General features: G+C 36.7%; 1 protein-coding gene across 6 annotated transcripts in view; it reads left to right on the top strand.

The window, feature by feature from the left end:
• MESK2 (misexpression suppressor of KSR 2) overlaps positions 1 to 15,217 on the top strand; it is a 51,146-nt gene that overhangs the window by 25,951 nt on the left and 9,978 nt on the right. For 5 of the 6 annotated variants that reach the window (XM_019054540.2, XM_019054556.2, XM_019054548.2 and 2 more), the window contains 7 exons: positions 3,417 to 3,616; positions 4,181 to 4,301; positions 5,724 to 5,865; positions 7,421 to 7,567; positions 8,279 to 8,557; positions 8,952 to 9,036; positions 12,237 to 12,284. In XM_019054540.2, the coding sequence (XP_018910085.2) occupies positions 3,417 to 3,616; positions 4,181 to 4,301; positions 5,724 to 5,865; positions 7,421 to 7,567; positions 8,279 to 8,557; positions 8,952 to 9,036; positions 12,237 to 12,284 (1,022 nt within the window). Of the gene's footprint in view, positions 1 to 3,416; positions 3,617 to 4,180; positions 4,302 to 5,723; positions 5,866 to 7,420; positions 7,568 to 8,278; positions 8,558 to 8,951; positions 9,037 to 12,236; positions 12,337 to 15,217 lie in introns of all 6 variants that reach the window. The other variant, XM_019054532.2, reaches the window with a different exon arrangement.

Here is a 15,217-nt window from a genome sequence, read left to right as displayed (position 1 = left end):
AAGGGGCCCCGAAACTTGAAAAACTCACATAAACGAGGACTTTAGGGTAGTTAGAGGGGGGGAGGAGGCAGGGTGCCACAGTCAGGGAAAACCGGGAAATGTCAGCGAATTTTAAAAAGTTAGGGAAAACCGGGAAATGTCAGGGAAAATTTGTTAAATAGGGTGTCTAGCATCAGGATTTTCCCGATTCTATCAGGATTTGAAGTCAATCAGGATTTAATCCCGATCTCATCAGGTTTTGAGGAAAAATCTGTCGTAAAATCAGGATTTGAGAAAAGCCGGCCGCCCGATCGGATTTTTTTATCGAGCTACTTTTGTGAAGTTACATTCGCCAGTTTTTCCCCGCAAAAAATCAGGATTTGAACAGGATTTGGAACTATCATGAAATCGGGATTTAGCAGTCAAAAATCAGGAAAAATCAGGATTTTATCAGGATTTTCCAAGATGAAAAAACCTCGACATCCTGTTAAATCACCAGTGTTCCCGGGTGCTCCGTGTGCGAGATCCGTACGCTCTACCGCTCTCCGTGCTGCTATTGGCTGAGCGTCATTCTGTGACGTCACGCGTACGGATATTTTAAGATAGGGAAGCGTTTTTCCCATAAGGTTTTTGTCCGTACGCGGTCCGTGTCGGTATAGGGAATGTCCGCGCGGCACGGATAAATCCGTACGCCTGGCATCACTGTAAATCACTTTCATTTGCTTTCTAGAGTAGGTTTGAGGTTTCGAACAACAAATTTTGCCTGAAAACTATTTTCAATTATGTCTTCTAGAGCATCAGTCACATCTTCAATTGTCAGGGAATTCCACCAAAATGTGTCAGGGAAATCAGAGAAATGTCAGGGGATTTCATTTTCTAAATTCTGTGGCTGCCCTGGCTGGGGCCACCCGAGAGAAGGGACCTGAAACAAGCATCAGCACCCCAAGAATTTTCGAGCTAAACTGACACTAATTAAAATATTTGCCTCTCAGATGTTTTTAATTTTTACATTGCGTTTTGAGCGTACTTTGAAGATGAAATTAGCTCTCTGTCCGGTACCATACACACGAAAAACGCACGGATTTTTCATACAAATGCACAGAAATCCAAAATTCTCGCAATGAGGTTGAATGAAGAGCGTTGAAGGTGTGCAATTTTTATAGATACTTCACCATGCCTGCCCGTCTCCGTGAAATTGTATTTAGATTCTGCGCATTTCAGTTCTTCCAGAATTCCTACTTTTTACTTTTGAAATCCGCATTTCCTCATCTTTTGCAAAAATATGACCTTGTCGAAGTTTAAAAGACTCGTGAGGAAGGAAACAGTGGAGCAAAAGTATTCCATGAAAAAGTACGGATTTTGCGGAAGCTCTGGAAAGAGGATTCTCGGGAAGCCTGAGAAAAGTGAAAAATAAGGAATGAAAAAGAAAGGAATTTAACTAATGGTGTAGCATTAGACGCTTTATCAGTAACATATATCTTAACCACCAGTTCTTGTGAAAGAAAACGAGAATTCAACTTGTATACCTACGAACTGGAAGTCAAAGTGGGGGACAAAAATAATATCGAACGGGCTAAGTATGTGGGTCAGATGCATGCAATGGAATTCTCACAATTACAACATATTGACTGACTTAAAAAGCTCCAAGCGCCAGTTAAGGGATCAACTCTTGGAAATTTTTTTGCTGTGTTCCTCTATTTGGAACCAAATTAAGGAATAGGAAAATTCATATCGATGGCTGAGGTGCAAAATCACGTCGACAGAGCACAGGGGAGAATTTTATGAGCCGCTCTGCGCCGTCCGCAGCGTGCATTGCGCACGACTTTCCTTTCATTATTACACTTCATCTAGCGTTGAGAGTTTACTTATAACTTCCCACGACCAGTGTGTAATTTTAAAAGTCGAAAATTAAAAAAAAAAATTACACGATATACGTGTTTCTCCGCCAGAGAGCTCTCCCCGCAAGAAATCGTTCACCACCCGCCTGCGTCGGGGGCGCCGCGGCGGCGTGCTGCCAGCGCGTGACGCGCACTGACGCCTACAAACCTAAAGGGCTACTTCACGCATTGCGTAATGCTTGAAGTATTCCATTAGGTTTGTAGGCGTCAGTGTGCGTTTCGCGCTGGCAGCGGCAGCATGCGTGCCGTAAACTTGCCCACAATTAATAGGTCAGGGTGTTAAAATTTAGGCAATTTGACATCAAATTCGAAATTAGCGACTCAAAAAAACAACAGTTACGAAACTTTCTTGATCTTTCAGTCATTATCCGACTTGTTCCTTCCTATTCTTGAGTTTTAGACCGTTTTGCGCCGCGGGCGGCGGCGCTCATGAAATGGACTACATTTTGTAATTAGGGACTATAATTTCTGACTCAGTGTAGAAACAATGTGTGCACCATTAGCTTCCCTATGCACATACGTGTTTTTACAAATGAGCCAGAAATTATAGTTCCGAATTGCAAAATGTAGTCCAAATTCTCCCCTGTGCTTAACCGAAATCACGTATCTCCGTTGCAGTGTTTAAAAATTTCCGCTCCTTTTTAATTTTTCGAAGAGAAACAAACTAATTTTATAGCTTGATTTCCACAGAATATTCTGTTAGAGGAGGAGAAAAGATAGCAGGAAGTTTGCAGTGTATGAAACGGGGATTTGTGGTTCCGCACTTATCACGTATTACGCATTGTGTTTCAGAATGTTAGCTTAAAAGCATACAAGCTTAAATGCAGTCGCGATGTTTTTGTAATTGTAAAGCACTATCATTGCTCTGCAGACAACTTCTTCTTTATGTTGAGTGCCTGTTTTTACGAAGGATTTCCGAATCATAAATGTCCGGGAATTTTGAGGAAGTTGCAATTTATCCACAAATTTGCAAACACAACAAATGTTATCATGTTTGAATACTTGATACGTAATGAGTTTTAGAGACAAGAGAATAACATGAAATATAATGGATGATAGGCACAGTTTACTTCATCAGTTAGACTGCATTTTGCACTGAAGAACCACCATCAGTGCCACTTATTATTACCGTTATGACGATGCAGTTCTTTTTTCTTCCAAGAAAACCCTGTACTTATGAAGGTTTTTACTCAATCATAAAAAAAATGTCAATTATACGAGGAGATAACACTTGAGTTTTAATTTATTGATATACATCCAGTTAGTTTTTTGGAACCTTGTAACGTGCGTGGTTTATTGTTTCAAAATTTAATCAAATAGATGAGCTGCATTGACCACATTATAAATTTATAAGTAGCCTGTGCTGATAAATATCCTAAATTTTTGTATAGTACACAACACCCCCCCCCCCCCGCCCCAGGGATAATTTTGCAGTCAATATTCAGCCATACTTCCCTGTTTCTGACCGAAAATTTTGACCTTATTGTCACTTGTAATAATGTCCCTCCTCTCAAGTATTTGCATTTGTCTATTTTTCAGTGCCATGCCTTCAGATTCCATGGATGACATCGAACTTCAAAATGTACAGCTACAGTTTCCATCGGCACGAAGTTTATCTCGAGAAGGGTCTGATGTTGAAGAAATTAAAGTAGAAACAGACAGAGGTCATCTTCTAGTTGCCGTTCAAGGGAACCGATCAAAACCAGCAATCGTGACGTACCATGATCTAGGACTAAATTGTAAGTCTATAATTTCTTTTGCTGTTTTGGTGCTTCATTTGTTTTAGTTTTGCCTGTTATTAGGATGTTTACTAGTCCGGAACTTCGGGAAAGTTCGGAAGTAGTACTGATTTTTAAAGGGCGGTCCGGAAGCACTGAAAAAGTGTGAAAATTCCGCAAGAAGTCCGGAATTTTTTCCTTCATACCACGCGTGGTTTTTTATAAAGCCTGGAAAGTATCCAATCACTGGCGCACTGATTCTTAGAGTAGTATTTGCGGGCAAGATCGCGATTATGCAGTCAGTTAATCTTCAAGCCACCAATAAAACTCTGTGTCCACGTCATTTTCGTCGCAATTCGACGTAGAATTTCAAATTTTCAAAATTCTTCAAATTTTCTAATTTCTTCAAATTTTTGAAATTCTTCGAATTTCGTAAAATAAAGGAAGTAAAAAAGTATTGAATTTTTCTGTCAAAGAAGTACTGAATTTCTTGAGAAAGTACTGAAAAAGTACCGATTTTTAGTTTTGCGTAACTTGTTTTTTGGATTTATGCTCCTTTAATTCACTGTGTTGTATTTTTTTCAGATGTGTCTAGCTTTCAAGCTTTTTTCAACTATCTGGATATGCGACAATTGCTGAATAATTTTAGTGTTTATCATGTAAATGCTCCTGGTCAGGAGGAAGGTGCACCCCCATTTCCAGATGAGTAAGTATGCTCAGGACTTTGACTGAATTAAAATTTAAGGAATATGCAATGATCATCAGAGATCTAGGTAAAGGTTAAGTTGTTGTTCATACTTGTAGATTAAAAATGGAATAATGCTCCAATTAGTTATTTTATCACTTAATGCATCATTGTCGATCTTAATTTAATATTCTATCGTTAAAATTACCTGGATTTCTGTTTGATTCAGTCAAACGGCTGTTTTGAAGTGATCATGTATTCACTTTATCATTTCTCACTATAATGAAGAGGTTATTCTCTTGCCTTAGAGCTACTTTTTAAGATCACTTATCTTACTATACTGGCATTCAATCATTTGAGTGCAACCAGTAAGGCTGTTATGTTGAAGAGAGTCGACACACTAGTGTAAAAAAAAAAGCTGGAAAAATTAGTCATCAACAATCTTTGGCAGGAACTAGTGAGTCAAGGATCCCTCATCATGTAGGAACATTCCACCTCTTTCCTTTTTGTCAACCACCAGCCCAAGGTAAGTGAAACGTAGATATGCTCTTCCCGACCCATTCGGCCAGAACTTGGCTTTCGGCTCCTGCCGGTAGAACAGTGGCACGAATTTTGAATTTCAACAACTTTGTAGTCTTGGCAGTAAACAAATATGACCATCTGCTGTTGATAAAAATGAAAAAAGCAGCCATAATACTAAAAGCAAATGAATGTTCATTTTTAAAGAATTCGCTTGTATTGAATTTGTTTGTTTTTATCTACAGCAGACGGTTATATTTGTTTTCGACCAAGACTGCAAAATTGTTGAAATTCAAACTTCGCGCCACAGCTTTAGCGGCAGGAGCCGAAAGCGAGTTCTGGCTGAAAGGGTCGGAAAGAGCATACCCACGCTTCACTTACCTTGCCACCAGCCAACTTTGTATAGTAATTACGTAATTCGTAGTAGTGATTTCGTGTAGTAACACACTTTGTAAAGTAGTTCTGCCGATTTGTAATCAACCATTGAGTGCATGGGATTGAGGACAGAAGCAATCAATCATGAAAAAATCCTCTACTATTCCGGATCATACACACTTTTTATGTGTCACTTACATGCTTTTTTGAGCCATTTTTTCAGTACTCTCTAGTGCTCTGCGTCACCTAACTGCTACAGCCATATTTTGAACCATTTGAAGTATTCTTTCTTGAATTATTCTATAATTAATCTGTTGGCCAGAGGAAAAATTGGACTGCAGATAGTTTATTTTCATAGTTTTTGGTACGAGAAAAACTATATGCATGTTTACTTAATACCTTGGAATGATACAGTGGGAAAAAATGATTGATCGGGCCCATTTCCACCTCATTTTGCTATTTTAGAAAAAAGTATATATGTCTTTTCTTTCTTTCTTTCTTTTTTGTTTGTTTGTTGCATGATTGACATTATTTCTGAATATTTTACAGTTATGAATACCCAACGATGGATGACTTAGCTGCTCAATTGAATTTTGTCCTGACTCATTTTGGATTGAGATCAATAATAGGTTTGGGTGTAGGAGCTGGTGGTAACATCCTAGCAAGATTTGCTCTTTCAAATCCGGACAAGGTACTTCACTTTGTAGTAGCACAGAAAAAAAAAACGACAAAATACCAATTAATGGTGATGTAAAAAAAAGAAATGAACAGAATATTTATAATTGTTGAACAGAATATTAAAGGGATGATGATTTTTAATCCACAAAGCGATGCGGGAGAGGCATTTGAGGGGTAGGTGCTTTTCTCCCATTTGGGAATGATCAATTAGGCATGTTAAGCATTTGCTTTTCCCCACACAAATGTGTGTGGAAAATTTTTTTACAAGTATCCCGATCATTTTCGAGTGATTTGTACATCCAGTGTAGGAAAAGTGTATTTTACAAAGGAAAAGCATCAAGTCAGTGGTAGTTTCAATGTAGCATAGCAGTTGATCATTATTAAATTAAAACAATATTTAACAACAACTCGTCGAGAATATTCCTCCTGTGACTGAATTTGCGACAAAAGTGTATCCAATACTTGTGTGAAATCTATTTTGTGATAGAGTAGTTTTCATAAATTTGCTTACCTCTGATTCACTCTGCAACAAAAAGTGCATCCAAAAAACTTTGAACTCACGTGGTGGCCCAGCCTTCCTCATACTGTGCACCCTAGAGTGGAGCCAAAAACAGCTTCTTTTGGAAATTAAAACATTATTCTGCACAAAATGTGCATATTGGCATAGAAACCTACCTAGGGTTTCCTTTGAAAAAAAATCTTTGAGGTGTTTAACGAATTTTTGTGGTTTTTTGTATGGCATAAAAACTTGACATTTCGATGATGAAACTTCCTGACCATGTATTTCGGTTTGCGACGTTGTAGGCTTTCTGTCATATTTTATATTTTAAATGGAGAACTACTCAATGTCAATTTTTAAAAACTAGCGCGATATTTTCTCTCTGTGCAAAGTAAATTTTGAAGAAACCTCAAGGGATGATGCTGATTTCACTGCCGATTTGCATTTTCAAATCAATTTCAGTAATATCTTGGGCAAATTCTGGATCTATAAATCGGTGTAATACCCCAAGAGATTTCTTGGATGTGATTGGTGGCAATACCAAAATCATCAATACTGCCATGCTAAGAAAGAACGCCGTCTGAACCTTCCTGTGTTTCCAAATGTCTTTTGATAAAAACGACCTTTCAGGAAAATTTGTGAAAATGTCCCAACCAATTTTCCAGAGAATATTCTTCGCAATGTGATCTAAAGTATCAGATAATTCCAAGTAGAAATATTCGTTATTTGTCTTGAAAATTAATATTTCAAGAGGGGTGATTTGGCAGCTCTCAGATGTTCATACAGCGTTTTTCTGTAGCACGATAGAATACTCCATTTAGATCCATTGAATTCATCAATTCTAGGTGCGACAGGTTGTTTAACCTAGAATCGGTTGTTTAACATACATATAAATGGAGGAAAAACAGAGTTGCTAAATTGCAAGAATCGTCACTGAATGTGACTTTGATCTATGTCTGCGTTAATCACAACCTAAGAGTGAGTACGTTGAATCACTCAGAAAACCTCTCATATCCATTATCCCACTTCGATTTTCTCTCTAACGAGGGTGCTTCTGTTTTCTTTTCAGGTTGAAGCCCTTTGTTTGATAAATGTTGTCTCAACGGCTGCTGGATGGATAGAGTGGGGCTATCAGAAGCTAAATGCAAGATACCTTAGGTCAAAAGGAATGACGCAAGGGGTTCTTGATTATCTCATGTGGCATCATTTTGGAAGGGTATTTAGCTGTTGCCTCCTTCTTCTCTTCTTTTTCTCCTGTTTTTTTTCTTTCTTTCTTTATTTATTTATTTTATCTATTTATTTATTTTGTCTATACAGGGGAAGTTTATTGAACTCAATCTTTGTAACTGTTTGGATTACAATTGTTCATAACTATCTGTAAGAGGGTGAAGCCCCTTCTTACAAGGAGAGGGATGGTGCAGCTTGCACCAGTTTGCTGGCCTGAAAGGCCACCTGTTCGAAAATAAACCATAATTGAAAAAATGTTAGTTTCCCAATGCATGCCAAGTGACTTAGGGACACACCTTTTGGGGTCAAATGGTGCAATAGTAGAAATTGACAATTTGACGTATTTTTAGCCGGTAGTGCCGAAAATTACCTCAATTTTTTTTTTTTTTTTTTTTTTGGGCATATCTTTCTACAGTTTCCATACAAACTATTTTTTTAAGATTACCTTTTTCATGTGTTTTTTGAAGGGAAGTAAATTATTCTGCATATCAAAGGCGCAGGAAACGCCAACCTCATCCAAGACTTTGTTGCAATAATAGAGTTGAGAATTTTCCAAAAAGAGATGCCCAGAGGTTATAAAATGGCATCTCCATTGCACAGTTTATTCAATTTAATTTTTTCCCCTTCACTTAGAAATCAATTTATAATGATAGTGCATTCTTATTACTAATTTTTTTTTTTTTTTTTTGGTATTTTGCAGGGCACAGAAGAGAGAAATCATGACCTAGTTCAAGTTTATCGAAATTATTTTGAGCGGTGTGTGAATCCTGGAAATCTTGCTTTATTCATAGATAGTTACATACGCCGTACGGATCTAAATATCGAAAGAGATCCTGACCCAAATCGCCGTAAGGAAGGTGGTGGATCGCCGACTTTATCAATGCCTGTCATGAATATAACAGGTTCTTTAAGTCCACATGTTAATGACACAGTCACTTTGAACTCCAGATTGGATCCTTCCAATTCATCATGGATGAAAGTAAGTCTGTATTTTTGAAGTACACATTTTCAGTAGAAAACCACCAATTTTAGGGCTAGAATATTGTTGGTCTCCTATGACTCATAATAATTCCAAGTCAGGATCCAAGAATTTTGCTGACATAAGTGGGTTCTGCATTACGTAATTCATAGTTATCTTAACCTCAGGCAAATCAGACAACTTAAACGGGTTTCTGGCTTGCATAGGAAACAACTTAGCAAGCTTTTATGACACTTAAATACAGCGTAAATTAAACTTTTGCTGAGTTCGGAAGAAAAAAATATTCAAGAGAAATCCTCATACCTATAAATATATTTTGACTTTCCTCTTTATTATTCGGTACTATTCAGTATTATGACCAATAATGTGGTTCTCTTTCCCTAAAAATTTTCAGATCTCCGACTGCGGCATGGTTCTTGAAGAACAACCAAACAAAGTGTGTGAAGCACTGAGACTATTCTTGCAAGGCTTAGGATATGGTAAGAAAGAATTATACTGTTAATAATTCTTATCCATCTAAACCATTTTCAAATTTTATGATCATTTTTTCACTACTCATCTCTGTTCATCTGTGTAAACGAAATTAGTCCATTCCTGGGTGAAGTCAAAGCAACTGAAGCTTAAACTTTCACTTGGTTTTATTACCAACAGTGTCAATGCATAAGTTGGCAAATATTTTGGTTAGGTTTGAAGTGACACACTGATAACTCGGAAATCCATTTTAAAATCCACAAGGAACTTATCGTAGCTCTTAGTTGGGCGCACATTAGTTTGATTGTCTTATGCAAATCAGAAGGGATCCTCTTTGGTTACTAACATTTGTAACATGAAAACCCAATGCTAACCTCATACTTTGATCCTTGTAGGTCAGTCAGGTTAGGTTGTGATGGGTTCGGTTTATTAATTTGTGCCATTTATTGCCAAAAATGTAAAAGCTTGTCTTATTTTTCATTATTTGCATTATCTTTTCACAAAATTAAAATATCTTTAAGATATCTCTTTATCTAGGGTGTCTGCAGGTCTAGGAAATCAAACGTCAGGGAATTCCATTAGGTCAGGGAAATCAGGGTATTTATTAAAAAATTTGGACATTTTTTCTGTGATTCTTCCCAATAATTTTGCACATTTTCAACTTGCCCGACACTATTGTAAAAAATGTCATAAACATTCACAGCCCAGCAGTCGGTACCATTGCACCACCATTCCTGATGACAGTAGAACTTTTAATCTAGAAATATGACTGGGAGAGTCTGAAAAATAGAGAGCTGGGTTGTGTTAGTGAGGAGAGCAGGAGCGTAAGAATCCCCAAAGTAAACGGCACAACAATCAAATGCCTACTCTTTCCCGACAACGGAGCTTTTTATATATGTATGACAATACCAAGCTGCTTGAGCACTAGGAAGAGAGAATAAAGTTTCCATAACTGAGTCATTACATCTTTGCAGCAATTGCAAAAAGATTCTATGACCTGTTGGCCTAACATAGAGACAGACCCTGCCAGTTGTTTCTCGAAAGGGAAAATAAAAACTCAGACCTTTGTCTGTTTATGCAAGTTTAGAAAGTGACACTCTTGATTTTTTCTCTTTTATCCCCCATACTTTCTTTGAGGCCTAAGACAATGGTATGTATCATTCATTCCAGTTTCCTCAGTGCATGTGTGTCGTCTTTTTCTTTTTCCATTCATTTCATCTCTGTCATTAGTAACAGTATCCAATCTGAAAGACTTGATTTGTTCCTCTATAACTTATCTCTGTAAAATATGAATAGAATCAATCGATTTCTTTGTATTTATTTTCACCAACTCTAAGATGAATGGGTTTAGCCCTGATGTAAATTATTTTGATTAGCAATATTTTCACCTTAAAAAATGTTCTATACACATTCATGTATCATACACCATACTGGATGCCAACAGCTTCATCACTTCATCAGAATTCCTCTTCAAAGGAAATTTCGCAAAAACATATATGTATGTAACTTAAATTTCAAGAATTTCATATCTTCGGTGCTGAAATGGTTATTTTTTCGTTTCTTTCAATTCAATGGTTTGAATCCATTGCAATAGACTGCAGCAAATAGGTATTACATCTATCTAAGTGTAGAAGACTGACTTAGCAATTTTTTTAGTAACTATGCCAACTGGAAAATGTCCAATTTAAAGTGTAAATGTTCAGAACCCTCTCTAAACTGGAAAATTCTTTAAATGAAATGTTTTCAGGGGCCGTCTAGCCAAGGGTGCTACGGTGCTCCACTACCTCAAAAATTCTGACGGCTGGCTTAAAGGGTTCTGGCAGGACTCTTGTAAGGGCCCCTCAAAACTTGGAAAACCCACATAAAGGAGAACTTTTAGTTGTTGGGGGGGGGGGGGGCATCTGAGTGAAGGGGCCACTGAAAACAGCTTAGCACCCCAAGAATTTTCGAACCAGACTGACACTGAATGTTTTGCCTGAGGGGATTCAAATTTCCCCGCATGGACAATACTATGACTTTCAAATAAACTTTGCCAACAGAATTTTTTTAAATTTTTTTTTTTTTTGTTCGAAGGGTAGGTGAAGGGTTATAAAATAAGAACACAGTTCAATAAAACCGAAGATTTGTGCCATATCTATACTCAATCAGCCTTTTTGAATAATAGTTTTTTGCCACATCCCCATAATATCAACCACGACTAGCCTCCTCTAAGATTATCGCATTTTGGCCATCATGGTAGCCTTTCTCAAGTAGGAGTGGTAATTAATCACTTTAACTTGAAAATTCTATTCCATGGATAGCCAACGCTAATTTTTCAAAACTTCATGAAAAAGAATAGATATAGTACGGCATCTTTTATTCACATTTAACATGCATAGTACGCATTAGAACTGGAACTATACCGAGGAAACTGCTCGCACCACTGATTTGTATCTTGTTTATCACCCTGCCTATGAAACGTGTGTAAACGTTTGTTCGTTTTCTCCACTGAAAAATAATTTGGATGCCTCCGCACAATAGAATTTTTATTGAAATATTTTTTCTGATTGTCCGTCTTATTTTCATAATAAGAATGGGTCAGGGCCACCAATTTTTTTTTTTTCAATTCATTTTTTTAAAGAAAGGAGAAAACTGAGCTTCCAGGAATTTTTTCAAAAGCTCTAAATTGCAAAGAAACCGCATTTAGAAGGTGCCTAAAATGGGACCAGTTTGAAATGACATTTTATGTGGACTTTGATGATGTGGTTAGGCGGGGGAAAACAGGGTTTGCTGATTGACTTAACTCAGTCTCTGGCTTCGCCTTGCTATGTCAACTCGAATGTCGGCTTTTAATGGGTCGGATTTTGATTAGATTTTCTCCCCTCAGATATGCTTTTTTGAACTATTTTATTAACTTTCTGGTTTTTTTCCAGGAAATTTTACACAGTACAAACGACACCATAACCCTGTAAAAATTTCTTGCCACTGCCCAATCAAAACCTATCATGGAGAGAGTCAAGTCGTGCAGGTTTTGAGAAAGAATAGTTTATTGCAGGCTCTCTTTACATCTGTAAGAAGAGAGTGAATTTTATGGGCCATTTCAAATTGAATTCTTTAAGTCAATTTTATTTTGTCATCACTTCAACAGATCCCTCCCCCCCCCCTTTTTTTTTGGTTCCCAGAATTTTCTGTCTCAATGAATATAATTTTGTAATTTTTTTTGGTTCAGCTGTGAAACTAGGAAGACCGAAGATAACTAATTCAACATCGGCTGAAGGTAAATGTTGCTAGATGGCACTGAAGTAGTCTGTTCATGCAGCTTGCGCCGCGTAAGTGCTGCTTGTTTTTTGTTTTGCTTTTCATATTTTATGTCCATGTTGTCAATTATTGTTTCATCATATGACTTAAAGAATATAACAAGGGCTAAGAAGCAATACCGTCCAACTGAAAATTTTGGCGAAAATGAGTCAGCGATTTTGCTGCATATTTTGAAGTTAAAAAAGACAAACTGATGTTTTTATTTTTTTCCAATTTAGCATGGGAGAGCTACAATGACTCTGTACTTAATGTATAAAGATAATGGCAAATCCAACCTTAAAATTACAAAAGTGGCGAAGTTTTCTCTTCGTCCTGCAAAATCGTCAATTTGCAGGTAGGCAGTATTGCTCTGTTCCTTAGCCATCGATATGATACCGCTGATGAAAAGGAAAATCAACTCATGAATCTGAATATCTGGTTAATTTGATGACAGTCTTTAAAAGAAATAGAAGTGCAACAGAAATAATATTTTAAAATGTAATTGAAGGAGTGAATGGGAAATTGAGCTCTGAAATGGAATTCTTGAAAATAAATTTGGTAGATCTGAAAGATTCTACCAAATTATAATTCTAAAAGAAGTAAATTTTCCGAAGCATAGTATTGAGGAGACCAAAAAAATTTTTCCACATTGAATCACCGTTTTTCTATACAGCAAAATTTTGTTGCTGATCGCACTATTTTGGAAAATTTTTTATAAATCAGAAAATTTTGCTTAAATGAAATGAAAAATTTATTATTTTGCCTGCATTTCTCAAACAAAATGTTATCTTAATCAGAAAATTTTTCTCGGTGTATGATGATTTATTTTACTTTCTGCAAGCCACTGTCAGAAATGTTTGGTATAATTTCATCCTGTTCTTAGTACATATATGGTGTTGAGGTTAGGGGCTTTTCATCGTTTTAGGACAGATGCACAACTTATAATATTAATATTAAAATTTGTATAACTGCATTCAAACTCTGCATTCAAATTAAGTATCGGGGTAGCAAGAATTTTGCATGCTGTTGCTCTTGTAGTATCTGAAATTGATTTTTCATTGTTTTATCTAAAAGGAACACTTAATTAAAGGGACATTATTGGTGGGACACATTTTCCCCTCAAAGTCAGGAAAGAGTAAAACTCTGCAAATGATGAATGTATAAGGCAGCTGCAAAAATGGCCCTAGGGCAAAAACACTTTTTTATACAAATACAAATAATATTTAAATCTTCATGCCATTCATTTTCGACAAGAACCCTAACTGGAGAACTTTGAAACCTCATTTATCTCTCAAAAACGCGACAAGTTATCGACAATTTGAAACTTCGAATGCATTTTTCTTAAAACGAAGTTTTGGCTTGTAAGCAATTTTTACAACTGCCCAATGAATGCAGGTACATTCACTCCAGGCCTGTTCCTTTTAATTTTTTTCTCCGTTTTCAACAAAGCCTTACAAAAAATAAACTCCAGCATCGTAAATGGGACAAGTACAATCAGTCAACGTTGTGGACACTGTACACACGTGGACACACGAAATGAGTGTTGACAGGAACAATTAGTTGACAGGAATTTTTCCTGATATTGTTTAAAAATTACATTAACCTTTGTAAAAGGAGTTGGAAGTTGCGTATTTAGAACTCCTATTTGAATGCGCATTTTCAAGAAAGCCGAACACTTCTGTCCATGTGGTGCCTCTGCTGTGGTTCTTGGTCCGAGCAGCAGATGCACCACTCAGCCATTTAGGAAGTAAAAGCCATCTTGACTTCCTCAGTTACGCAAGTTAAAATGAGAGCTCAAACAGTGTAATTTTTAACTGGTTTTCCAGGGGTCAATATCGTTCAAAAAAAATCTGAGAAAATTCATAAAACTAAATTCATTCCCTATTTTTCAAAAATGCAAGAGTCAAAAATTACCAAAGAAGCTCATCGTACTGATCAACATAAAGTGATAAGGAAAATCTTTTCTTCGTGCTCTCTCCATAAATTTTTCGCTTACACGGAGAGAAATCTTTCGGCATAACCACCAATCTTTGTGTGCTACGCTCTCCCAAAAACTTCAGCACTTAATGATGAAGAATCGGTTGCTTCCATGTTTTTAACAATGCAGCAAAATTTGGAGGCTTAGTTGCCAACTAGCCCTTGGCGTTTAAGCCTAAACTTCTCGGTTATGAATATTGAAGACTTCAGAAGGTCATAGGTCAGGAAGTTTGGAGGATTTGCCGAAGGATTTCTCTTCGTGTACGGTCTTTAACCTACAAGGTACACTTGTAATTTGGGCCCTTTCTCCAGATTTGCCCATCAGCTAAAGTTTATTTCCTTCCAAAATGGAGATCCCTCTTTTACCCTCTTATTCTCTTGTTGGACTTTTGGAGCACTTAAATAGCTTATTTTTCTTCTTAGATATCTGGTCTTTTAAGTGAAGCATAACTTCTTCATCCGACTCCTGTTACTTATGTCTTGCTTTTCTTAATTGTCATTTAAACTGCTATCAGAGCACAAGTTGAGAAGGCTCAAGTTGCTATAATGAAGACTAATACAATAATGAATAGTACTTTGATGAACCAACTTTGAAGCAATTGAATAAATAAATTCAGTCGGTAACCCATGTGTTGAAACTATTGGTTCAATGGCCCTTGAACCCAGCCACGTTGGTTTTTTTTCTTTTTATTTATTTACTGAAAAAAATCTATTACTTTCCTTTCGTTTGGTTGCCACTAATATCATTTAACCTTCCTACATTTCAATAATTTTCCAGTGAAATTCTTCTCACACTTAGTTATTGCACTCTTCTGTAAGTTATTTTAACACCCTCTTTTAACTGTAATTCCTGCTTTTTATTTTCATATCATTGTCAGTTCGTTATTCTTCATAAAATTAATCTATTGTACTGAGTTCAATTCTGTATGATCAAAA

The sequence above is a fragment of the Bemisia tabaci genome, chromosome 1, assembly GCF_918797505.1.
Source record: "Bemisia tabaci chromosome 1, PGI_BMITA_v3".
Lineage (NCBI taxonomy): Eukaryota > Metazoa > Arthropoda > Insecta > Hemiptera > Aleyrodidae > Bemisia > Bemisia tabaci.
Note: the sequence above shows the minus strand (reverse complement) of the source record. Positions and strands in the feature narration are given on the sequence as shown.